This window comes from Galleria mellonella, unplaced genomic scaffold (genome assembly GCF_026898425.1).
Source record: "Galleria mellonella isolate WM207_F2 unplaced genomic scaffold, CSIRO_AGI_GalMel_v1 utg232, whole genome shotgun sequence".
NCBI lineage: Eukaryota > Metazoa > Arthropoda > Insecta > Lepidoptera > Pyralidae > Galleria > Galleria mellonella.
The window spans coordinates 135,394-161,626 of NW_026442046.1; the positions used below are offsets into that span (position 1 = coordinate 135,394).

At 37.6% G+C, this 26,233-nt stretch overlaps 3 protein-coding genes across 5 annotated transcripts in view; 2 read left to right on the forward strand and 1 right to left on the reverse strand.

Annotated features, from left to right (window-relative positions):
* Nucleotides 1–2,071: 2,071 nt before the first annotated feature.
* On the forward strand, nt 2,072–4,942 carry LOC113510496 (zinc finger protein ZFP2-like). Of its 2 annotated transcripts, XM_026893953.3 has the most exons (3): nt 2,072–2,188; nt 2,423–2,549; nt 2,810–4,942. In XM_026893953.3, exons 2-3 carry the CDS (start codon nt 2,428–2,430, stop codon nt 3,828–3,830), a joined length of 1,143 nt encoding a protein of 380 aa, XP_026749754.2. In that variant the 5' UTR covers nt 2,072–2,188; nt 2,423–2,427; the 3' UTR covers nt 3,831–4,942. The 2 variants fall into 2 exon arrangements, with proteins under 2 accessions (XP_026749754.2, XP_026749755.2); XM_026893954.3 differs by lacking the exon at nt 2,072–2,188 and having other exon boundaries at nt 2,428–2,569.
* Nucleotides 4,943–6,054: 1,112 nt separating this feature from the next.
* LOC113516506 (zinc finger Y-chromosomal protein 1-like) lies at nt 6,055–18,407 on the forward strand. Its single transcript, XM_052894803.1, has 7 exons — nt 6,055–6,231; nt 8,238–8,321; nt 8,815–8,986; nt 10,524–11,083; nt 12,344–12,549; nt 13,218–13,371; nt 16,034–18,407. The coding sequence occupies exons 2-7, from the start codon at nt 8,260–8,262 to the stop codon at nt 16,719–16,721; spliced, it is 1,842 nt and encodes a 613-aa protein (XP_052750763.1). The 5' UTR covers nt 6,055–6,231; nt 8,238–8,259; the 3' UTR covers nt 16,722–18,407.
* A 1,484-nt stretch (nt 18,408–19,891) lies between these two features.
* The window catches only part of LOC113510513 (GILT-like protein 1), a 31,275-nt gene continuing 24,933 nt past the window's right edge, over nt 19,892–26,233 (reverse strand). For both annotated transcript variants that reach the window (XM_052894802.1, XM_052894801.1), the window contains exons 3-7: nt 24,285–24,416; nt 22,699–22,767; nt 21,746–21,850; nt 20,925–21,077; nt 19,892–20,094 (exon numbers count right to left, since the gene is read on the reverse strand). In XM_052894802.1, coding sequence (XP_052750762.1) covers nt 20,005–20,094; nt 20,925–21,077; nt 21,746–21,850; nt 22,699–22,767; nt 24,285–24,416 — 549 coding nt within the window. In that variant the 3' untranslated portion in view covers nt 19,892–20,004. The remainder of the gene's footprint in view (nt 20,095–20,924; nt 21,078–21,745; nt 21,851–22,698; nt 22,768–24,284; nt 24,417–26,233) is intronic.

A 26,233-nucleotide genomic window follows, 5' to 3' on the forward strand; every position in this document is an offset into this window, starting at 1 on the left:
ACATTACTAGATTATATATTGGACACAGTTTATGTAGAAAGTATGCAAGTAGGTTGTATCTATGTAGGGTTATACGGCCGTATAACATTGTCTATACACTATCCTGCTATGAATTGACAATTATATCACTCCTTCTATGTAATTCCTTGATCACGTTTTTTTATACACTATAGTCAACGCATTTGCAAATGTTACATTTTGAACTGAGTCGTCAGGCAATAAATGTCACTGACAGTACGAATGTAAAGGTGTGAAAGGGATTGTTAGTAATGGGGTCTAATGGACCCATTGCTAGCAATACATTTTATCAGGTCGACCTCCACATGGTTCTCCGTGGAAACCATTGTGGACAATTCTTGTGGAATTCGTCACGATGGGCTATCTGACCTGCCTTTTCATCCTCACCTATCATCCCTCACTGGTGCCCTGCCGGTGTATACCGATAGCGCGGGCGGGTTTACTATGCAACCCGTTATCGATACTCGGCTACCTACGCATACTGCGCACTACAAGTCGATGCGTCATCGTAAGCAGAAGTTGCTGCAAAACATCATACACTTAACATTGCTGATTGTTAAGAATTGTAGCTTAAATAAATTCCGCCTGGCGACAATGTCGTAAAAAAGAAAAAAAAAGTCTTGTCTATTGTTATCGAATGTGTCAGTAGAACGCGCGTTCGTTGTCGTCGTTCTCGTTTTAAAATATTACCGCGCGCGTGCATATATTGCCGCGAATATCGTTTTTTTTTCGTATCGCTTTTTTAATCATATCACACGTAACCAAGAGGCTGATTGAGAGGAGGACAATGCACTGCTGGTCGGTTCAAGGCGGTGGATAGGTAACCCGGATCTGAGGGTAAGTTCGAACGAGCCAGAAGTACTGGGAAGCCTAAAGCCAGGACCGAATCCTGCTAACTACAAAGCTTCAGGTCAGTGGTCTCCACCTTCATTATTCTCTGTTAATTATTTAACTACCATCATCCTAATAACTTCATACAGTCCACTAATAACCGTTGCCGGACGATTAATTACATTTTTGTAAGATCTTATTTTACGAACGGTTAACACTGATGAAAGAAGACTGGGCCAAATGTGTGAGGCACGCCGAAGAGCTCCGGGATAAGGACCTAAGGAAAACTATTAAGAGATCAAGCACCACCCCTGTTACCAGCGGCCACAGGAAGATGACACAGGTGGGCAAGTCCCTAACGTCCCTAGAAAAGATAAAAACGGCCCTTTTCAGGGCCACATTACGATCTATACAGTGTCTCTATGATTAGGTCGAAGCAAACATTGTATCTTAGAAGGCAAATAAAAGTGTAGCCGAATTGGGTATGGATTACATTTAAAAGAGTTTTGATACTTGTATTAGGTATTTTAATTAATAATGTGTTATTTTTTACTCAACTGCGTAACCTAAACGACTTGTTGGGTTTTTATAAATAACATGTCATTAGATTCGTCTTAGTTAATAAAGTACTAATAGTGTCCATAAATTATTATTATTGTTATATTATTCCCCGAGGGATGACGTCAAGCAGGAATATATTGAACAATAACAATAAAATCTCAGCAGCAACAGTTCAAGGGTGTACTTATTTATTGAAACCTAAATTAAAACGTACCTATACTTGTGGATGTAAAGTAAGGGTTTGTTCATGGTCTATATAATACTGAATAATTCTATATACATATCGACATTAATATTATAATTATCTTATGTACGAAAATAACATTCATATCATTTCGGAAATGTTAATTTAATTATGAGGATCTTTTCGAATACTTGCAACACTAAAAATGGAGTAAATTTTATTAAAATAAATAATGATATTTATAATTGTATTTATACTTAAAATTTAAAACACTACCGATGATAAGTGACTTCTTATTAGTTCTTCTTATTATTATTTTTCTCTATTAATTTTTGCAACTTTTTAAAGCGCAAGATATACTGTTTTTAAGGCTCGATGTTCTGTCTATATCGCCTACAAAGTTTCATTAGCAAGCCATCCTTAATCTACGGTGACAAACCATTTCAATTTCTCTTAAGACTGTTATTAATCTGTAATCTTTGAATTTTGTTTACGAACAATAATAAATTGCTTATTTTAGTTATTGTAAATTATTATACTGTTTTGTTGTAGAATTTTAATACTATATTAAACGTTTAAAACATAACGGAATTGGTGAGTAATCTTGAATAATAATTTAATGTAAAATTATCATCTTTATGAAAATATTTAAAGTAAACTATTTAATTTTATTTTAACATCAGACAGAGTAAATCTCGTACTCTGTGATTTTTTTAATCGTGGTTGGTTATTCTGTGTAATGACTAGAGATGTACTATTCAATATAAAACGAGAAGTGAAAACTAAAATCTATAGATTATATATTTATTTACAATTCTTTATTTTTAGTGAAAATGGCAGATTTCATAATTGACCATGTTAGCATCGTAGATGAGAAAAGTATAAAAAGTGATGTTGAAGATTCTGATGAGGATATATCGACTCTTAAAAAATATATCTTTAGGAAAAGAAGAAAGTGAGTACTTAAAATATAACGTAAGTAAATAAAAAGTATAGGAACTTTTTTAAATAATCCTAAATAAAATAAAATCATAAAGAAAAATTATAGTATTAGATTCTTGTTATTATATGGGTGACGTATTTAGTTATATTACTTAAATATATATAAAAAAAACCCTAAGTACTTAATGACCGTTGATGGAGTTTTATAAATTTATTTTAAATGTATTATGGTAAATTTTATTGATTCTAATATATATAACTATTTACTTTCAGACATGTAAAACTCGGCTCATACACTGATGAGGTCAACGGCATTGACATGTATGACGCAGATGACAAAATATATGACTGCGATAAATGTAGCCAGTCCTTTCAAAGCAAAACGAGTCTCTTGAACCACATGCGTATGCACCAAAAACGATCTGTTTACACGTGCGCCATCTGCCAGGAAACATTTAAAAGCAACAATGAGCTTTTAGCCCACAAGGAGACCCATAAAAATGATGACACAGTATTTTTCTGCAATACTTGCGAATTCGCGTTCACAAATCACTATGACTATATGGTGCATGAGATATCGCATAAAAAAAGAGGATCTTACAAGTGTTTTGAATGTGGCAATTGTTACAAGCCGAGTTATATTGCAACTCATATCAGGGTACATTACAACATAGAGGTGAAATGTGACATTTGTGACAAGACGTTCAACTGTGACAAGAATTTGAAATCTCACTTTATAAATTTACACAGTCGTAGGATCGAGTGTGTGGAGTGTGGCCAGAAGTGTCCCAACCGGTCCTACTATGATTATCACATGCGAAAGCATACAGGTGTGAAGCCGTTCCAATGCTTGTACTGTGGCAAGGGGTTTGCAAGTAAAGCAGCTAAAAGAATACACACACGTATACACACAGAGGAGAAGCCCTACGAATGTCCTATCTGTCACATTCGAAAGATTCAACAAGGGGATATGAACGCGCATATAGCTACACATGGAAACGTTAAGAAGTATGAATGTGACTACTGCTCGAGGAAGTTCTTCAACAAGCAAAGTCTGCTGCCTCATATTCGCCTGCATACAGGGACCAGAGTTTTCAAATGTACCCTTTGTAAGCGAACATGCACAACACGGACTGGTCTCCGTTCTCACATGGTTTATGCACATATAAAAGATAGAGATTATAAGTGTAAATTATGCAACATGTCCTTCAAAACACATTTAGCACTCAAAAGGCATAATACGTCTAAGAACCATAAAAATAATGAGTATGCTAACTTAAATAAATCACAATAAATAATTGAAAAACCAATAGTGATCTTGTTTGCATTTATATAAACATTGGTATCTATTAAATTATTCTCCAGGGGGGTCTAACCCCTTAAAAAAGGTCAATATGTACTCTCATCTCTTTATGAACTTTTATTTGAATCCTGGGGTAGACACGGCTCACTCAGCCCCTCTATAAATATGCCTATGAACTACAAAAATAGTTTTATTTATTTATTCTTTATTGTACACAAAAAATTACAAAACAATATATATAAAAAATAAGATGTACAACAGGCGAGCTTAACTCTGTAAGAGTTCTCTTCCAGCAAACCCTGAGTGGAGAGGAGCATTAATTACTAGCGGGCAGTATTTTTTATAAATGTTTTAAAAATAGTTTTATATTATATAAAACAATTTTTTGTAGCAGCCAAGGTCAAAAATAAAAATATTCTTCTTCAAAAATATTCTTTACCGATTGGTGTCTTCATCGATTCAAAATTTCGGAACATTGCGGATTTGTTATTTAAATAAAAAAATCATATTGAGTATTCGAAGTCTAAAAACTTATTATAACTTTTTTTTTTACTAAAATGTCCAATTTTATCAGAACTGACAAGATTTTGTAATGGCAACTCTACCTATAGACTGTACCTTCAGATTTTGCAAACATTTGTTGCGATATGAATTTTGTTTATAGTTAATTATATATTTTTTTTAAATTTAATTTTTGTTATTTAAAAAAAGAACTATTTTTTGTAATAATTAAGTTATATTCTAGTGTACCGCCGTATGTCTTGAAATAGAATCCACCGTGTGGTTCCGACATAGTATAGGCCACTTCCTTTTTCCATGAGTGTCTTAAGAGGTGACTAAGGAAGGGCGAGGGATTAGCAGCAGTATCCCTCTGAAAACATCTCTAAAGCCTGATTGCGGTTGAAAACCGCCTGCCAAACGCGGCAACTACTGTCAAAACCCCCTAAGGGGAGGCTTATGTTCAGCAGTGGACAGTTAAAGGCTAATATGATGATGATATGATTCTAGTGTAGATTTATAAGATGATCTTTTAATAATTTGTTGTTAATTTCTCTTTCTGATAAATTTCAATAGCATTAATCCAATAAATGACTAATTAAATAGATTTACTTTTATTTTTATTATATTTCCGCTGTAAATCCCTACAAATCCTGAAATAAACGATGAACGTATCTGTCCCGCTCCGTATTTGAGTCTGTTTGTTTGTCTGGGTTTGTGATGATGATGATGTGCCTTCACTGCATTTCGTTCATCTTTCAAACCGGAGCACAACATATAGATATGTATTCATATTTTTTCTGTATGAAAAGGAATGGTATTTCCGCCTGTGTTATTACTACATGCTGGCGGGATACTAGTGAGTGAAGTTAGATGAGAAAGAAGTGAAGCGAGTTTGCCTACCGTGACGAATTCTCAAATCGAAAATAGTTTCCAGAAGGAACTGTTTAGAGGTCAACTTAATAGGATATATTGCTAAAAACAGGGTCCCCAGAGAGGGAACCCTTTGTTAGTAATGAGTTTTTATAGCCCTATTGTTAACAATATACTCTATAAGATCGACCTATACGCGGTTTCCCTTGGAAATCACCATGGTTAATTCTTGTCAAATTTTTTACGACAAGCCAAATGACCCGACTTCAACCTCAATTATCATTTATCACTGGTACCCCACCAGGGTATATTGATAGTGTAGACGGGGTTACCATTCCATTTTCATGCATTAAAGAAAAAAAACAGGGTCCTATCGACAACAGTTTTCTTCTATCGGAAAGACTGTTTTTCTGTATGTACTAATAGATATTATTTTAAATACTAATTACTGCACTTGTGGGAAAGAGACCACTACTAATCGATTTCTAAAAATTTCATTGCTAGCAATATGGTTTATGTGTGAATCATGATACTATCCCATTTGTATCTATCTGTGCAGATAATTTTTTATATAAAATTTGTTAATAATGGTGTTAATCCTATGGGACTATTCATAATAAATATGCGAGATAATATAGCTTCCTAGGAAATAAATACATATACTGTGGTGGTAGTAGAGGATAAGAGAAAATTCAACTTGAAAAGTACGAAATCAATAGTTATTTACTTTTCTAGTCATCTAACGCGAATTCAAAATGTCAAGTCTTTGTTGTTCAGTCGATTGATTATAAATACGCTCAAAAAGTGTTCTTCAATTATACCGGTATGTAGCAACACTATTTTAAATGTCAAAGTTGTTAAAAAAAAAAAAGAAACAAGTAAATATTTTCCAATCGAATTATTCATAATATTATTGTTAATTAAACTGTTATTTTATCACTGGCATGTAAAATAAATAATGGGAATCATATATATAGTGTTCAAACGACATAAGGCGGTTAAAATCATCGTTAAACATTAGGTAAATATATTTTTTGTTTGCGCTTTTCTAACCTTTAAATTAGAATTTTCGCGGGTTATATGTTTTCGAATCCTTTTATTATTATATTTGATGTATTTTAGTATAATTTTATGTTCAACATAATGCAGATTTTTCCCCAAAAATCAGATATTGATGCGGTGTTATTCTGGAAATCGCTTCGTACAGCTGCGACGTGTTTTCGATGTTTGCTAATGTAAATTGAATTTTAAATCCTTGTGTATAAGAGTCATAAAGGCTTTTGTAGTGAATGCGGTATTGGCACATCAGAATAAGGACGCGAGAACAAGTTTGGGATGTGTACATACTAAGCTACCTTTGCCGAAATATTTTTTTTTTTTTTAATATTCTATTGATTCATAGATTAATTATTTGGTTCTTTATTTAAATTTTGACACATAATAACTAAATACAGAGCATATTTAATGCTAGAATAATTTTTTGCTAACTTATTCTGAAAAGTAATATGGCAAGTGATTATTTATTTTTCCTCTATATATTTTTTTTTTTATTATTATATTAACTTTTAAATTTATTTTACAATATTATTTAGTGTCCATTCATCTTAAAGTTATGTCTATATATAAAATATAACTTAATTTATTATATACTTTAAACAAAAAATAAATTCACAGTAAGTCAAATTAAATTATTTATTTATGTATTTGGAAAACCAACAGCATTTCTAACAGTAAATATAAATTATAATAAGAAACAGCCAATAATAGGTCTCCACACATGTCCACACATAGTTTTTTTTTATTCAAATTTTTGTTGCGGCTTCAGTACACTGGGCTGACTATGCCAGCTTCATAGACTACATATAGTTACAGAATATAAAAAAATGTATGAAATGGGCAACAGGAAAGTCAAATACACATACATATATAAATTAATGATAAAAAAATGATTATATTATGCTTAAAAGCTAACATTAGAAATATATATAACAAGAATTATATATAATAAATTTAATTAGCGTGAATTTACTGGGTACAGAGGAATAAAACCTGAGTCCTCAGGAATAGCAACGCATGGAGGGGTATCATGGAGGTTTGCTATTCTAAGTTGTATAAAAAAAAATGAAAAATTCCCGACTCATCACTTCTCTCACCATTCTAGCAGTAGTATTAAGATAGATAGATAGATAATCTTAAATAGATGTATATGTGCTAGCACTAAATGTGAAATGTATTGTAATGTCTAATCAATCTTTTAGATCTTAGATGATAAATAATGCTTCTTTTTTTGTATAAATATAAATATAAAAATGGGATGTTAACTTAAATTTTTTTTAATGGGTGATAATGGAACGGTAACCCCACCCGCACTATCATTATACGCTGGCGGGGCACCAGTGAGAGATGATAGGTGAGGATGAAAGCAGGTCAGATAGCCCATCGGGAAGAATATAACTATAGTAAACACTAATACTATAACTAAATAATCACTATAACTGTTAAATTTCTAGCTTTGACTTCCACGAGACAGGCTTTGCCTAATGTGGGGTCATAGTTATATTGTACTACAGGCTAATTTTGTTCAAGGAAATAAAGTTATTATTATTATTAATTCCACTAGAATTAACCACGATGGTTTCCAGGGGGAACCGCGTGGAAGTCGACCTGACAGGGTACATTGCTAGCAATAGGGAGTAACAACCCCATTACTAATCATCTTTCTCTCCTATACTTCACTTAAATATACCTTAGTTAATGGCAACTACTGGCAAGAATCCTCTTTTTTTATACCACTGAGGTGGCAAACAAGCATACGGCCCACCTGATGGTAAGTGGTTACCGTAGCCTATGAACGCCTGCAATACCAGGGGTATTACGCGCGCGTTGCCGACCCTGAAGAAACCTCTTTACCCCCCTTTTGAAGAACCCCATGCTGTAGGTCCTTGTGGGGTCCTCCCCTTATGGGGAAGGCTTATGTTCAGCAGCGGACAGTTAACGGTTGAAATGAAAATGAAGTGAATGTTCCAGGTATTGATGCGCAGCTGGAACTATGGTGGGCTGCTGCGTCACCGGCTGCGACACCACAGCTCAGGAGGATGTCATATATTTTGAGTGAGTTCATTCGACTTTATGGTCACATCTGGTATATATATTTTCCAACCAACCTAAAAAAAGAAGTACAATGTTTCTTACCTCACCCTTTGTTTGCTTGTAAATGGAGTTATGAAGTAAAACCATAAAGAGAATACAACTAAATTGAATTGAATTTTTTATGCAACCCTGATTTAATAAGAATCCTAGCAGATGGACATAACAGAGTATATTGTTTCGTCCATGATACCCCCCATGCGTTGCCATTCTTGAGGACTTGGGTGTTATTCCTCTGTACCCAGTAAACTCACTGCCATATCCCACCCTTCAAACCGAAACACAGCCATGCAAACACAACTGCTTCACGGTTGAAACACGAATGGGACAGAGACACCCAAGCAAACGACTTTTGTACAAAGTCTCCCTCTGGTAAAAAACTTGTGCAAATCTAAAATCCGATTTTATCATAAAAGGAATTTTCACTAATAAAAATGAATGTATTAAAAATTTTCAGGTTTCCAACGAGCCGCCTGCTGAAGAGGCGATGGCTAGACGCAATAAAGCCGACCAGTAAAATAGATACGAACTCCAAGGTATGCAGCGCTCATTTCGGGAAGCATGACTACGAGAGGGTCCGCGGAAAGGTCAGGCTCAAAGGGAAGGTGGTGCCCTCTATTTTCAACCACGTGAGTTAATTTTTTTTTATTTAGTATTAATAATAATTTTTCCGCTGTGTAGGTCCCGGCGTAGAATGGACCATCCCTTCCTTGACCGTGGGTATCGTAAGAGGCGACTAAGGGAGCTTATGGTGGAGGGATGGGCAGCAGCGTCCCTCTTAAAACGTCTGTAGAATCCTAACTGCGGTTGCCAACCCGCTTGCCAAGCGTGGCAACTACTGGCTACTACCCTTATAGGGAAGGCTTGTGTTCAGCAGTGGACAGTTAATGGCTAAAATAATAATAATAAGTTTTTCTCAAACATGCTTGGAAATGTGAGCATTATTTTGACAATCTTCTTCGAGATAAATCAAAATTGCCGTACTGGCCAGATACATGCGGGCAGCGGCCGGCAAAAGTTGTATGAAAATCCATATCTGTCGTGTTTTGCGGCCAGATAAATTACTATGTAAACTCATATCTGTCCTGTAATTTAAAAATGGAATGACCTTTTCCTTGGAAACATGGCTACCAAGGAGGTAACTAATAAAAGGTTTTAAGTTGTAGAAAAGTACTCTACAAGCCTTGGCCACAACTAGGCATTGATCGACTCACGTATGTGTGCCTCGGTTACGCCTCGGCCCACATTTGCACGTTCGTCCATCAATGCCTCAGTTGTTGGCCGCTGCAGTAATGTACTATTATTATAGACTTAGATCCATTTTTGTTAGTAACAGTTGATTTAAACTATGTTAGAAAAAAAAGAAATCATTTTATGGCCCCTATAATAATTTTGACCCACAATGAGAGGATCGGGCTGTCGTATTTACTACATAATGCCCTCAAAATGCCGTCACTGCTGTCACGCAGTCGGTATAAAAGAGATGCGATCCGTTTGCGTCTGATGGCATGGAAGTCATCTGTCGATGCTGCTGCAAACATTGTGAAACCATTGCAAAAACGTGGCAACCGTAATAATACCCTGAACACGTTATTGTATTGAACATGCAGAGCGCTGTATCTTCGCCGTATATAGTCTGTAATGGATGACAATGGAATGGTAACCCCATCTGCGCTATCGGTATACGCTGTTGGGGCACCAGTAAGCGATGATAGGTGACGATGAAAGTAGGTCAGTTAGCCGAATTCCACTAGAATTAACCATGATGGTTTTCAGATGGAGATCGACCTGATAGGGTGTATTTATGGCAATGGGTCAATTAGACTCTATTACTAACAATCCCTTTCCCCTCCGCTGTGTATAGTCAACCCACAGGCTATATACCAGCTATATACCAGGCCCAACATAGTACAATATTATCACATTGTACTCTGTTGGGCATAGCAGGAACCGCGGGCAGCCGAAGTGCTGATGAATGTCGTTGGTCACAGACACCTGCAAATATAAATTTATTTATTTATTAAAGCTTTAGTGCACATTGAAATTCTATGTATCATTTATATATTCACTTATATTACATTTTTTATAAAATACAGTCATTTTATATGTTTTAAACAAACAAAACACGTACTTCATGTTTCAAATGTTTCTTCTTATCGTTCACAGATCATTACACAAACGTCACCTGAACAGAATTTACCCGATTCCACACCTAAGACAGATGACCCGGATAAAACTGTGACAGTTGCTGAAGGAACCGCTAAAGTGGCACAAGAGACTGAAGAAGTCATTCAGAATAATGGTAAACAGGTCTGCAAGGAGACTACAGAAACGACCACAGAAGTTACACCTGATACTGTGGGAGTTGCTCAACATACTGCTAAAGTAACTCAAGAGACTTCTGAGGTGTTACCTCAAAATACTTCTAAAGCAGTCTCTGAAGATACTTCTAAAGCGGTCACAGAAGATAATGTACAGAAAATAAGTAAAACTATACAAAATAAGAGTAAAGATGCCACAAAAGTTGCTGAGCCACCAATAGTGATGACAGATGCGAACAAAGTCGTCGAAGGTGCAACAAAAGAAGTCAGTAAAGAAAATAGTTTAAAATTGACTCACTGTACTGCTACTAGCAAAGCAGTCACTCAAGAAAATACTATAGTTATAAATAGTCCAAATAAATTAATGAGGGAACCAAGTAATAGAAGTACTTACAATGTAGATAGGTAATTATGAATCCTGTATTTTTTTTGTGGAGTGATGATGAATGAATAGTGTGATTGATGATGTAATTCTTACTAATATCATCACCATATTTTTTTTATACAACTTAGAATGGCAAACAAGCTGACGGCCCACCTGATGGGAAGTGGTAACCGTCGCCTATAGACATGAGCAGTACCATGGATATAACAGAGTATACTGTTTCGCCCATGATACCCCCCATGCGTTGCCATTCCTGAGGACTCAGGTGTTATTCCTCTGTACCCTGTAAATTGACGCCATATCCCACCCTTCAAACCAAAACACAGCCATGCAAACACAACTGCTTCACGCTAGAAACACGAATGGGACAGAGGTGGCCAAGCAAACGACTTTTGTACAAAGTCTCCCTCTGGTACACCTATCAGCCGTTAACTGTCCACTGCTGAATAGGCCTCCCCCAGAAAGGGAGTTTTGCCAGTAGTTGTCACATTTGGCAGGCGGATTGGCAATTGCAGTTAAGCTTTGGTGATGTTTTAAGATGGACGCTGCTGTCCATCCTACATTCACTTAGTTCACTCACGATATCCACCGGAAAGGGTTTTTTAATGGATGATCATGGAATGGTAACCCCGCCTGTGCTAACGGTGTACACTAACGGGGCATCAGTGAGGGATGATAGGTGAGGATGAAGCAGGTCAGTTAGTCCATAGTGATGAATTCGCAAAAAAACAATCAAGATGGTTTCCATGGGGAACCGCGTGGAGGTTGACCTGATAAGGTATATTGTTAAGGGGCCTCTAGTCCCTTTACTAACAATCCCTTTCACCCCGGCAATTGCAGTTAGGCTTTGGAGATGTTTCAAGACGTTACTGCCCATTCCTCCTCTCTTAGTTGCCTCTTACGACACCCACGGGAAAAGAAGGGGTGGCCCATTCTATGCCGGGACCGCATGGTAAACCGCATGGCTCTATCAATATAGTTTATCTTTCTACCTATCCATGCAAAGTAGGGAAGAAATGGATTGTTAGTAATGGAGACTGAGAATCCCATTGCTAGCAATATACCCAACCAGCTCGAACTCCTCGCTGTTCCCCCGGGAAACTATCATGGTTAATTCCTGATGAATTCATCATGATGGGCTAACTGGTCTGTTTTCATTCTCATCTATCACCCTTCACTGGTGCTCCGCCAGCGTATACCGTTAGCGCAGGCGGGGTTACCTTTCCATTTTCACCCATCAAAAAAAAAAACCGTGTATTAATAATGGTGTTTTCTTTCAGAATCATAAACAATACGCCGTCAATAGATATCAACAAAGACGACATTGAGGACATATTGACGAATTATCACATAAAGCAAACGAAGCCGCTGCACAGGATGTTCGCGGAGTCGGAACGAGCGAGCGGGGGGCACGCGGCCGTCATAGAGATCAGCGAGACGGAGGACAGGGCGCCCGTGTTCATCGAGGTGGCAGTGAAGGGCGACCGTGAGTGTTACCAACATTGGTCATTTATTTACCAGACGGACAGACTTTGTACAAAAGTCGTCTGCTTGGCCACCTCTGTCCCATTCGTGTTTCTACCGTGAAGCAGTTGTGTTTGCATGGCTGTGTTTCGGTTTGAAGGGTGGGTTGTAGCAGTGAATTTACAGGGTACAGAGGAGAAACTACTGAGTCCTCAGGAATAGCAACGCATGGGGGGTATCATGGGTGACACAGTATATTCTGTTATGTCCATGGTACTGCCCTACCCTACAAGAAGACATGACTTCTTGTAGGGTAGTCCTGGTAGTGTATGTGATGTCATGTAATGTGAATAGGACTCTATTTTCCGCGCTAGTCGTGGCTAGTACAGCCAACCCAGCTCCGTACAAAAGCACAGAAGCTTCCTGGGTTCTTCACAGGCCTCACGGAGCGACCTCACCGTTCTGAGGATTTCAAAACGTTGATGGGCCACAGCCTCACATTCCAGGATTACGTGAGCAGCCGTTTCTTCGGCGTCGAAACAGCCTCGACATAGAGGGCTGTCTGCGGCTCCTATTGTGTATAAATGTTTGTTTAATGGAAAATGGCCCGTTATTATCCCTATCATTATTTTAAGGTTTTTTTTTTTTCTTGTAGTTCTGGTAAGGTATATTTGCTTGCTACCATTCCAGAGGCGACCCAGTCGGCGGCGGGCGAGGCGGACGGCAACGACTGCCTGATGGTGCTGGAGAGTGTACAAGTAGAATTGGACCCCAGTGCTCTGATGCTGCCCGACAGGGAGTCTGAAGACTCAGACGTCGAGGTCAAAGATGTCGAGCCTGCCAAGTGAGTATTTGATTTATTTCTTACCAATGTTCACCTGTCATCCCTCATTTTTTATGCAACTTAGAATGGCAAACAAGCTGACGGCCCACCTGGTGGAAAGTGGCAGCTGTTACCTATAGACATGAATAGTACCATGGACATAATAGAGACTTACCAGAGGGAGACTTTGTACAAAAGTCGATTGCTTGGATACCTCTGTCCCATTCGTGTTTCAATCGTGTAGCAGTTGTGTTTGCATGGCTGTTTCGGTTTGAAGGGTGAGATATGGCGTGAATTTACTGGGTACAGAGGAATAACACCTGAGTCCTTGGGAATGGCAGCGCACGGAAGGTATCTTGGGCGAAACAGTATACTCTGTTATGTCCACGGTACTGCTCATGTCTATAGGCGACGGTTACCACTTACCATCAAGTGGGCCGTCAGATTGTTTGCCATTCTAAGTTGTATAAAAAAATAATGCCGTGTCGTCCAAGATACCACTCTTTGCCATTCCTGAGGACAAAGGTGTTATGCCTCTGTACCTTGTGATTTCAGTGCCATCATCACACCAGCTGTTAACTGTCCACTGTTGAACATAGGTCTCCCACCATAAGGGGGGGTTTACCAGTAATCGCCACGCTTGGCAGGCGGGTTGGCAACTGCAATTAGGCTGTTATGATGTGTTAAGAAGGACGCTGTTGCACATTCATTAACTGTTGAGTTCCCTTAGGGTGGATAGAGAGATTAATCAGTATTTTACATTGGCTATTGCCTTATGGTCCCGGCGTAGTATGGACCACCTCTGTCTTTCCCGTGGGTGTCGTAAGAGGAGGGAACTTAGGCAGAGAGACGGGCAGCAACATCCCTCTTAAAATATCAGCAAAAGGCTAATCTTTTTAGTATAAGTATTTAATTATTATTATTATCTATCTATCTATCCTATTTAAGAGCTGCTCTCTTGTCGGTGGAGCTCTTGCCACTCACTACGACTGTCAGCGAGCCTCCTCACCTCTTGATACGACACGACACCAACTGCTTCCTTGATCTGCCCGATGTAACTATGCCTCAGTCTCCCTCTCCCCCTTCTTCCTTCTATCTCACCTTCTATTATAATGTACATAAGTTCGTCGTGTCGTATCAAGTGTCCCAACATTTCTCCCCTTCTGTCCTCAATAGTTTTATTATATGTAAGTATATTTTATTTATATTTTTTATACTGTCTTTAAATTGATACTTACCCATTTTTTCTCATATTTTTGTCTTATTACTTTTCTGTCACACCTTTAACAGACACAATTTAATTCTCTCCATCCTTGGGTTGTCTGGGAGGGATCGCTGTTTGGCGATGGGCACGCCTGCTGTTGCCTCTTCAATATGCTTTTATGTACTAAATTGTATTTGTATAAATCAGGTGTTCATTATGTTTTGAGTGCTTGAAACCGATAGAAATTGACTTCTGACTAGCCTTCTTCTAAATAGCGAGTATAACGAACGCACACTATGTATTTTTTTTTTTTTTATACAACTTAGAATGGCAAACAAGCTGACGGCCCACCTGATGGAAAGTGGTAACCGTCGCCTATAGACATGAGCAGTACCATGGACATAATAGAGTATACTGTTTCGCCCATGATACCCCCCATGCGTTGCCATTCCTGAGGACTCAGGTGTTATTCCTCTGTACCCAGTAAATTCACGCCATATCCCACCCTTCAAACCTGATTTGATCTGTATTTCTTTCTTTTTCTTTTGCAGCGGTATTTCGCGGCTCACTTTTGGCCACAACAGAATATCAGTGTTTTGCTCTTTTCAGGGCAAAGCAAAAAGCTGAGTTGTGGCCATTTTGTATTACTGTGGCACACGGATGAAGAAAAAAAAATTGTTACTAATTTTATGCATTCTGATTTTGTTTTTTTTTTTTATTTTTATTTTTTGTACAAGTATCTTTTTTTTTTATCTTTTTTCCTTTGCATTTGTGTCTATTGCTGTTTGTGTGCTGTAAGTAATGCAAGTAAATTATCTATCTATCTATCTATAACTGCGGTTGCCAATTCAACTGTCAAGTGTAGCAACTACTGGGACAATATCCTGAGGGGGAAACCTATGTTCAGCAGTGGACAGTTAAGGTCTGATGTGATAAATTAGCTAGATAAAACACAAATAATGATAAATCTTAAATTATTTTAAATACACAATTGGGAATTAACGCGGTTGACGCGGAAAATGTTAGCCAAAGGTGCCGCTCACTTCAGCCCTGTCGTTACCGCGACGTGGTGCAATCCACGTCGGCAATAAAGAAGCGAGTGGCGGTCCTCCACCGTGCGTTTTTCAAGGCACTTTCTTCCACGCACAACCACTCTTTGGAATCAACTTCCAGCAGCAGTATTTCCGAACCGATACGACAACGTAACCTTCAAGAAAAGAGTATATTCCTTTTTAAAAGGCCGGCAGCACACCTGCAATGCCGCTGGTGTTGTGGGTGATCATGGGCCGCGGTAGTCACTTACCATCCGGTAAGCCGCACGCTCGTTTGCCCCCTGTTTTGTAAAAAATAAAAAGGTATGTAGCTACTATTTACCTGTAAAAGCTTTACATTCAAGTCCCGATTGTGTATTTAAATATGTGTAAACAACCCGAAAGTATAAAATGAACTATTCTTAAATTATTTATTAATTAATTTTAGAAAAACCGAGCCCATCAGTCTGCTGACGTCAAGCGACGAGGACGAAGTGATCATCCAGGAGCCCCACATCGACACCATCGTGGTGCCCGACGAGACCGACGAGGACGACGTGCCGCTCGTGAAACTGGTCAAGCCCACCAAGAGGGAGAAGAAGATGACCAAGAAACGGGCCTCGGACCCCAAAAACAGAATGGAGAACAATATAAGCCAAATAATGTGGGGCGTTTACGAATACTTCTGCATGCAATGCCACTACACGACCACAAATCGAGCGGAGTACAAGAGGCATACGGCCAGCCACTCCACTGTGCTACACATATGCCCTCTGTGCAGTTACACAACGGCCAGTAAACTCCAGTTTGCGAGACACAAAAGAAAACACAAGGAGGAGAAGAAGTTCAAATGTCACATATGCGATTACAAGGCGCGGCATAACATGAGCTTGATATACCATTTGAAGTCGCACGACATTGGCAACATCAGCCGTGCGAAGACAGGGTACAAATGTGACAAGTGCGGGTTCAAATCGGACGTTAAGCACACAGTGCTGAAGCACATAAGGTGGTGCACGACGAGTGCGATGAAGCAATGCAACAAGTGCAGCTACAAAACGAAACGCCAGTCCGATTTGAAACGGCATACGATGAGAAAGCACAAGGAGGGCTTGGACGATGAATACGTACCATAGTGTGTGGTGTGCGTTGTGAATAGTGTGTTCTGTGTTCCATATACAGGACTTTTACAGTGGAATCATAGTGGGATGGTAGTCTTGTCTGTGCTAACGGTATGTGCTGGTGAGCACCAGTGAAGGACCAGTGAAGATGTTTCGAGTAAGCATAAACAATTGTAACAAGCAACATTGGTCGTGTGGTCCCGGCATAGAACTGCTGAACATAAGCCAACCCTTGGGCGGTTTTGCCAGTTGTTGCCACATTTGGCAGGCAGATTGGCGACTTTGGAGATGGGCACTGCTGTCCATCCCTTGCTCTTTCTTAGTCGACATTTTTTTGGTGGATGAAAATTGTATGGTAACCCCACCTGCACTAACGGAATATGCTGGCGGAGCACCAGTGAAGGATGATAGATGAGAATGAAAACAGGCCAGTTAGCCCGTCATGATGAATTCAACAGGAATTAACCATGATAGTTTCCAGTGAGAACCGCGAGGAGGTCGACCTGGTTGGGTATATTGCTAGCAATGGAATTCTCAGTCTCCATTACCACATGTTTCTAACAATTACCGCTACCCACCTTATGGGATCTTTTCCCTTCTCTCATACCAGTCTACAGAACTAACCGTGTGATGCTGTAAAGTCTTTGAGGAGGTTTTGTAAGCATATAAAATACTTACCAATATAATAAATGTGTAAGTTTGTTTGTTGTCCTCTTAGTGTTTTAACTGCTTAATCAATCACCATGAATTTTTTTTATTTCATAATAATGGAATGGTAACCCTGCCTGCGCTATCGGTATACGCGGGGCACCAGTGAAGGGTGATAGGTGAGGATGAAAAGGCAGGTCAGTTAGCCCATCGCGATGAATACACCTGGAATTCAGCATGATGGTTTCCAGGAGGGACCACGTAGAGGTCGACTTAATAGGGTATTTTGCTAGCAATGGAATTGGTAGTCCGCATTACTAACAATCCCTTCCCCCCAATCACTATGTAAATCGGGACATAAAGATAGACAGATACTCTCTATTGTTCCCTCCATAAGATTACAATAGTAAACTTATTATAGATACAAACAATTACAAGAAATGATCACAGTGAGACAACAATGGACGGCCTTATCACTAAGAGCGATCTCTTCCAGGCAACCATAAAGTAGCCTTCCCCATCTCATCATGTAGTATGCGAATACCAAATTTCATAGAGATTGGTTAAGCTGTTAAGGCGATATGACGTGACAAACAAACAAACTCTGTTGCACATTTATAATATCAAGTACAGAAATCTATTTTAATGTAATAACTGCCGGTTTAACTAACATATAACTAGATTGAAGAAGCTCGACTAGTTTCGGGAACATTCAGGACCCTTAATCTTGAGCAGCTGTGGCGTGAGCGCGAGCCAGACTCCACAGCTGCTCAAGGTTAGACGTCGCGAATGGACCCGAAAGTAGTCGAGCTTTTTCAACTAAATTACATGTGTTACATGTTTAAGGCAGTTATTACATTAAAATATTTAAAATGAACAAGAGCTATCATTGCCCAAGTTGCGTGGACAATATGGCGGATAACACTACTTAAAATGGTTGGTCACTGAACTCAATTAGACAAGTAATACTAGATGGCGCTAGAATCGAGACTTGTAGTTTCTGTCGATCATTTTTTATTTAAAGGTAATTTAAAAGTAAAATTTCTAAATCGACGAGTGGTTTTTATTATGTATGTATGAATGTGAAGTGACAGATGATACCCGATCTTTTAATAAACGAATTATAACGCACACAATCGCAATGTCTCTTGCTAGTGTGTGTGTGTGTGTTTTTTACAAAGTTGTACAATACAAGAGTATAAAGACAAAAAATATAATAAATGATCAGTACATCGGTTAAAAATAAATAAAACCATCCGCCAATTCGGAAATTTTGCCCCAAATTATGTTTAATTACAAAATAATCAACAAAAACCACAAGTGTCGATACTAGCGCCACCTAGTATTACGTGTGCAAATCTGTTTATCAACCAACCATCTTTAATTGTGAATTAAATTAAATTTTTCTTTTTTTTTTTATATAAATTGTCGTCAATTTTGGTTTGAATCAATTGAAATTATTATTCTTGATTGATTCGAATAATCGATTAAAGCATCAATAATGCCAGACATTACAAGGTGTATATAAAATAGCCTGTATACGGCGAAATGTTGTGAATCGTACATTTGTAAATATATTATATATATATATGTACCAACAATGCAGTTTTATTACTCACTACCCGTTTCCCGCGGCGTTGCCCGCTACATACATACATAGAGTAGTTCCCGTATATCATTTCCATTGGAACACTTCATGAATCCGGTCTTTTTTATACAACTTAGAATGGCAAACAAGCTGACGGCCCACCTGATGGAAATTGGCAACCGTCGCCTATATACACGAGCAGTACCGTGGACATAACAGGGTATACTGTTTCGCCTATAATACCTTCCATACGTTGTCATTCCTGAGGACTCAGGTGTTATTCCTCTGTACCCAGTAAATTCACGCCATATCCCACCCTTCAAATCGAAACACAGCCATGCAAACACAACTGCTTCACGGTTGAAACACGAATGGGACAGAGGTGGTCAAGCAATCAACTTTTATACAAAGTATAAATCTGGTAAAATAAATATATCTTTATCTTATCTTTTGACGATTTTGCGACCCCCTACCTTCAGTAGTTCTTAATCTATAATTTTCGTAGTTAGCTATCGGTTAAATACAATAAAATAAGTAAGTATATTTACTGAGCAAAGCCTATTACTCACTAAACGATTACTTGAATGACGAGTGTGCATGGCAATAGTTGTTCATGCACTGAATTTTCATTTAATGTTAGACATAGACACCTATATAAATATACATTGTAAATAAACTGGCTTTAAAAAAAAAAAAGTAATTCAATTGAGTTTCTTGCCAGTTCTTCTCAATTGGATCTATATACCGAACTGGACGGTAGGGAAAAAAATAAAATTATAATATAAAAATTTGACGTTCATAAGCGGCTAAAATGTCCTACATGAATAAATGATTTTTGAATTTTGAATTTTACCTATAGAACTGATCATTTGCCAACTAGGTGATATAAAAAAAAAAAATTAAAAACAGTTGACTTTTTGGGCGGGGGAAAAAAAAATAAAACGAAAAATATTTTTGGCGGGAATTCTTAATATTAACAATTCCTGTATCGTACAAAAGACAATAGCTTAATTCTAATTAAATAATGTGTACAAATAATGGAGAGAAAGCTTATATATTAAATCAACAGACGGACGGCTTGATGGGCGCGACGCGGCACACCACCGCTTTCAGATCCTTGAACGCTTCGTCTTGTATGGCTTGGTCGAATTTCTGGAACAATTAAAAAAAAAAAAGAAATATAAAGTAAAAATTATAAACGTCACTGGTCTTTAGATTATACAGATCGAATGTCAAAAACGTCAACGTCAGTGTCAACTTTTTGACAGCTAAATGTCAAATTAGCTGACTCGTCTTTTTATCAGTGTGCTATATACTTATCTTGTATATAATGTATCTTGACGTATCTATATTTAATTATTTAATAAATAAAATAAGTGTTTACGCATTAAAAAGATGTAGAAATCGTAAGACAAAATAAATATAGAAGTTATAAATGAATCACTCATAACTATTTGTCACGCAAAATTGTATGAAAAAGTTGAGCCGCTTTTCTCGAAGCATTTGTATGGAGATACTGTTTAATCTAAACACTGGTCATATTATACCAGCGAATCGCTCTAACTTCCTACAATAGCAGTAGTTAACAGTCCATTGTTGAACATAAACCTTCCCCTTGGGGAGTTTGCCAGTAGTTGCCACGCTTGGCAAGTGGATTGGCAACCGTAATTAGGCTTTGGAGATGTTTTAAGAGGGACACTGCTGTCCATCCTTCGCCCTCCCTCAGTCGGCTCTTACGACACCCACAAGAAAGAAAGGGGTGGCCTATTCTATTTCTTACAATGGTAAACCAGTTGACGGCCCGCCTGATGTAAAGTGGTAACCGTCGCCTATAGACATGAGCAGTACCATGGACATAACAGAGTATACTGTTTCGCCCATGATACCCCCCATGCGTTGCCATTCCTGAGGACTCGGATAGTTGATATTACTTGAACATATGTAAAAAATATATATATACATATATAGAATGCATTACGGACCTCATTGATGATGACGGTGGGCACGAACGCCAGAGGGCGCTGCACTGCGTCCGTCTTGTCCCCGTAGGTGGCCAGCAGCCCGTCGCCCTGCTCACCGTTCGCGCATCGCGTCAACTTCTCGCTCTCCGACTGCTTGTTGATTTGGTTCAAGCACTGTGTTCAATGAGAGATATTAAATTAAAATTGTAAAGACAGAAAGAAATATATGGTATACGAAATACTTTCCAACTGTATGGGGTTGACTGGAAGAGATCTCCATCAGAGATAAGTCCACCCTTGCTCGCAACATTTTTAAATAGATTATTTTATATGTAACATACAAGTGCATATATATATATATATATATATATATATATATATATATATATATATATATATATATATATATATATATATAAATATATTGCACTTGTACTAAATCTGTAGAGAGGTCAATTCTGTACATGAAATAACTATAATTATAAAAATAACTATCAGGCGGTGATTAGTGATCGATACTGATGCCAAAAATGCAATCAGTAAAATTTTTGTCTGCCCGTCTGTATGTTCGTTATAGAAACAAAAATTACTCGACGGATTTTAACGAAACTTGGTACAATTATTCTTCATACTCCTGGGCAGGTTATAGTATACTTTTCACCACGCTACGATCAATAGGAGCAGAGCAGTGAAGGGAAATGTTGGGAAAACGGGAGAAGGTACTCCATTTTTAAGCTTCTTTTCTTAAAAAGAGATTGTATTGAATTAATGATATTATTTAAGTTTAGTTGTGTCATTGTGTAAACAAATCTATCTACCTACGAACGTTATCCAGGACTCACCGTGTCCAGGGACTTGTCGGGGCTGGCCTGGCTCATGAGGCAGATGACCAGCTCCATCTTGTCGGTGTCGGCGAGGCTGCGGTCCTTCAGGATGCATGACTGTACCTGAATACGTAGCGCGGGGTAAAAACGGGGCATTGAATTACAGTGGGCTCGATTTAGTGCCGCCATTTGGCTATTTAGGTGGGGGGGGGGGGAAGGGATTATTAGTAATGCGGACTACCAGTCCTATTGCTAGCAATATACGCTATCAGTTCGACCTTCACGTGGTCCCCCCTGGACACCATCGTGCTGAATTCCAGGTGTGTTCATCACGACGGGCTAACTGACCTATCTTTCCATTCTCACCTAAGAATTCTTCACTAGTGCCTCGCCAGTGTATACCGTTAGCGCAGGCGGATTTTTTTTTATATTTACCAGAACAAATAAATACATATTAATATTATTATTTCAGCTTTTAACTGTCCACTGCTGGACATAAGCCTTCCCCATAACATAAGGGGAGTTTTGCCAGTAGTTGTCACGCTTGTCAGGCGGGCTAGCAAACGCAATTAAGCTTTGGAGATGTTTTAAGAGGGACGTTGCTGCCCATCCCTCGCCCTCCCTTAGTCGCTTGTTACAACACCCACGAGAAAGGAAGGGGTGGCCTATTCTATGCCGGGATCACACTATGTATATAGCTGTACAACGGATATAGTTTTTTTTTTGATGGGTGAAAATGGTATGGGCTGCGCTAACGGGATACGCTGGCGGAGCACCAGTGAAGGGTGATAGGTGAGAACGAAAACAGGCCAGTTAGCCCATCATGATGAATTCATCAGGAATTAACCATGATAGTTTCCAGGGGGAACCGCGAGAAGATCGATCTGGTTGGGTATATTGCTAGCAATAGGATTCTCAGTCTCCATTACTAACAACGGATATAGTTAGAAAAAAGTGGTGTTTGGGCGTACCTTGTTCCCGTAGCACTCGTTGGGCCCGTGGTGGCAGTTAAACTGCCATTTGTCGTTGATTTTGTCATGCTGTAAGAAAATAAATAAATAAATAATATAACTAAAGATTGTGTCTCATAAAATATATTTATTTATTATAGGTATCATGGGTGAAACAGTATACTCTGTTATGTCCATGGTACTGCTCGTGTCTATAGGCGACCACTTTCCATCAGGTGGGCCGTCAGCTTGTTTGCCATTCTAAGTTGTATAAAAAAAAAACTCTATTACACCAGAAATATAAAAATATATAATGACATATAAACAATTCAAGTGAAATACAGTAGCTTAAAGTACAGATTAAAATATACACATAGAGGTACAAAAGGCGGTGTTATCGCTAGGGCGATCTCTTACAGACAACCTTTGGTTAAAGGAGAACAGATAAAGGTGGATAGATGGCGCAAGAGCGAAATAATATTAATAAAATCTGACTTTAATTGTTGACGAATCCAGTTTTTTTTTGTCTATGGAACTAATCTGTGTGTCCTTTCAGATACAAAAAAATAATTTTCCAAATCGGTCTACAACTGACGGAGTTATGAGGTGACGACCATAGAAAAAAAAAACCGAATATCTTTGAAGTCGGTCCAAAAACAAATAATTATATATTTCTTTAAAACAGCTTATTGCATATATTTTTATTTATATTTTTACGAAACAAAACCTACTTGTAATAAGGAGAGCGGATACTATCCTTTGTCTATGATTTGCGAACACAATTCCATGTTTAAAATTCAAATACAAATTTTAAAATCTTGTATTTTTTTTTTATGCAACTTAGAACGGCGAACAAGCTGACGGCCGTTAAATATTCACTGCTGAACATAGATCTCCGTCTTAGTAGGTTTTGCTGGTAGTTGCCACGCTTGGCAGGAGATTGGCAACCGCAGTTAGGCTTTGGAGATGTATTAAGAGAGCTGCTACCCATCACTCGACGATTACGTTGTAGCATACATATAAAATTATATATTTCATTTATTTTGTAAAAACACGCAGACAAGCGTTAATATTTTATATATATATATATGTAATACGGTCGGTCGCGCACGCAGCTTGTTTGATGTACCTATGCGCGCGCAGGTCGCGCAGGCGCTCGGCGACTACGGGCTGCGCGCGCAGGCCGCGCATGCGTATATGTAAAGAATGTTGTTGTTGGCGCCACGGCACATACATGTCGTCTTAATACTTATACCTTTTTTGTACGTTTTCTATTCTCCTTCTATAATTGTATTTACTTTTTTTTTTTATTTGTGTGTTTTACTTTTCTTTTAAGAATTACTGTATTAATCAAACATTTACATTCTACAAATACCATTGCTTTAACGTTCCGTCACGACACCCAACTGCAATCCAAACTCTGTAGCTGTTACAAACTCCTTTGTAATTTGTAATTTCTAATATTGTATTCTTTTAATTATTCATTTTTTTTATAAACTGTCAGTATAACTTTTCAACACGAACCGGCGTTTTCCTTATTATAATCAGTTCACAATAGTAGCGTATGCTCAAAGAAAAGAATTCAACACAGAAGAGAAGTAACTCACCGTGCTCTTTCCATACGGCACCAGTTTGACCTTGACCACTCCTCGGAAGTCCCTCCACACGGGCGCCAGCTGGGTCGTGATGAAGCGCTTGCTGTCCGGGCAAAGGGACTCGTAGTATACAGCTATCTTCACCTGCAGGTAAACAATTAACGAATCAGAAAGAAAGAAAGAAAGAAATATTTTGATTAAAACAAACTTAGATTTAAGCATTTTCGGATTTTTCATTTTTTTATTTATTGTAAGGCGACCAACTATTTTTTGTTAAAAAAAAGTATACATACTTTGCAAGTATTTCATAGGTGAAAAAAAAGAAAAAAAAAGATAAAAAATTTATTTTCTTTTAAAAACATATTTCTCTTCGGAGTGTTTTTTTTTTTGCTAAACGAGGATGTTCGTCTAATAATGTAGCCACGTCCGAACAACTTTCATTTTGCATATTAAACTTGACTGTTAAGACGGCGGATAATGTTTTTACAGACAGCTGCGACTTCTCACTGCTCCGATAATCATTCCCAGTGGAAATACCCTTTCAACAGCAGCGTCAGTGCCTAGTGGACAACATAAGGAAATATCTATTAAAACTTCTAAGTTTTCATGTGGCATATGTTCTGCACTAAAATGGCGGAAGATTTTTACCTTCTTTACATCTTTTGTCAAGTTCTATTTTCTCGTCGTTTCATTTTTTCAATTTTATAAAATTATACAAATAGAGTACTTACAGAGTACCGGATTTGAAAAAAGAGTCGGTTACAACTAAGAAGGCAGAGAGAAACGGTTTGCGAAAAAAGAGTTACAAAACTTAGTAAATGAATTAAACACAATTACCTCTTTCAAGAAAAGGTTGAAGTTACATTTTCTTTCGTTTGTGAGTCATAATCTTAATTTATTTATTTTTATAATTGAACTGTCAAATCTTAAAATCATTTCACTAAATTTCTATTGTAGGTAGTATATTCATTTATTTTAACATCCACTGTATAAGTAGGTAGATATTATATTTATTTATAGTATATGTATTTATGTAATATTTTATTATGTATCTTAATATTTTATTTAACTGTATATTTGTTTATGTATACTAAATATTAATAGTTGTAGCACTTCAGCTGCCCGCTAACAACGTTTTTTCTAACTGTATCGGGTTGACTGGAAGAGATCTCTGTCAGAGATAAGTCCACCCTTGCTTACAACATTTATAAATGCATTAACAATGTAATTTACAAGTGCAATAAAGAATATATATATATATATATATATATATATATATATATATATATATATATATAAATGAGTACAGTTGGTCACCTTATTTATAGCCTATTCGGAACGCAATTTCAGCCAAGAACGGGCAAGAAACTCAGCTGTTGTTTTTTTTTAAAGTTAAGTTTCACTTAATACATAATGTATTTGTGTAAATACAAGCTACTAAGCAGTATCCAGGTCATACAATTTAAAATATAGAGTATATAATTACAAGAAATAAAAATGACTTTCCCATCATATTTGCAAATTTTTTTTGATGGTCATTATCCATCAAAAAAAATTGCACATATGATGGGAAAGTCCTTGTCAGCCCATTGTCAAACTTGTGATACCATCGATGATGTGCATCATATTCTATTAGAGTGTCGTATTAACACGAAGGAAAGAGAAGAATTCACGCGCCATTTTAAGTTAAATATATTTAATATTGGCCTTATTCAAACTATGTTAGCTGAACTTAAATCAGACATTTTCGAACATCTCTGTAAATTATTTGATGCCCATTAACTCCTCTCTTTCCGCGTCTAGAGAAAGTAGATAAAGTTTTGTTTGAGAAATCAGTTCAGGTTACGATAGGACTGATATACCTGAAGAAGGTAAAAGCCCTTAAAATAATATTAAAAAAAAAAGAAATAAAAAAAAGTCCTTTATATAAACTAGTCTGTAAACAGTAATCTGTACTATTA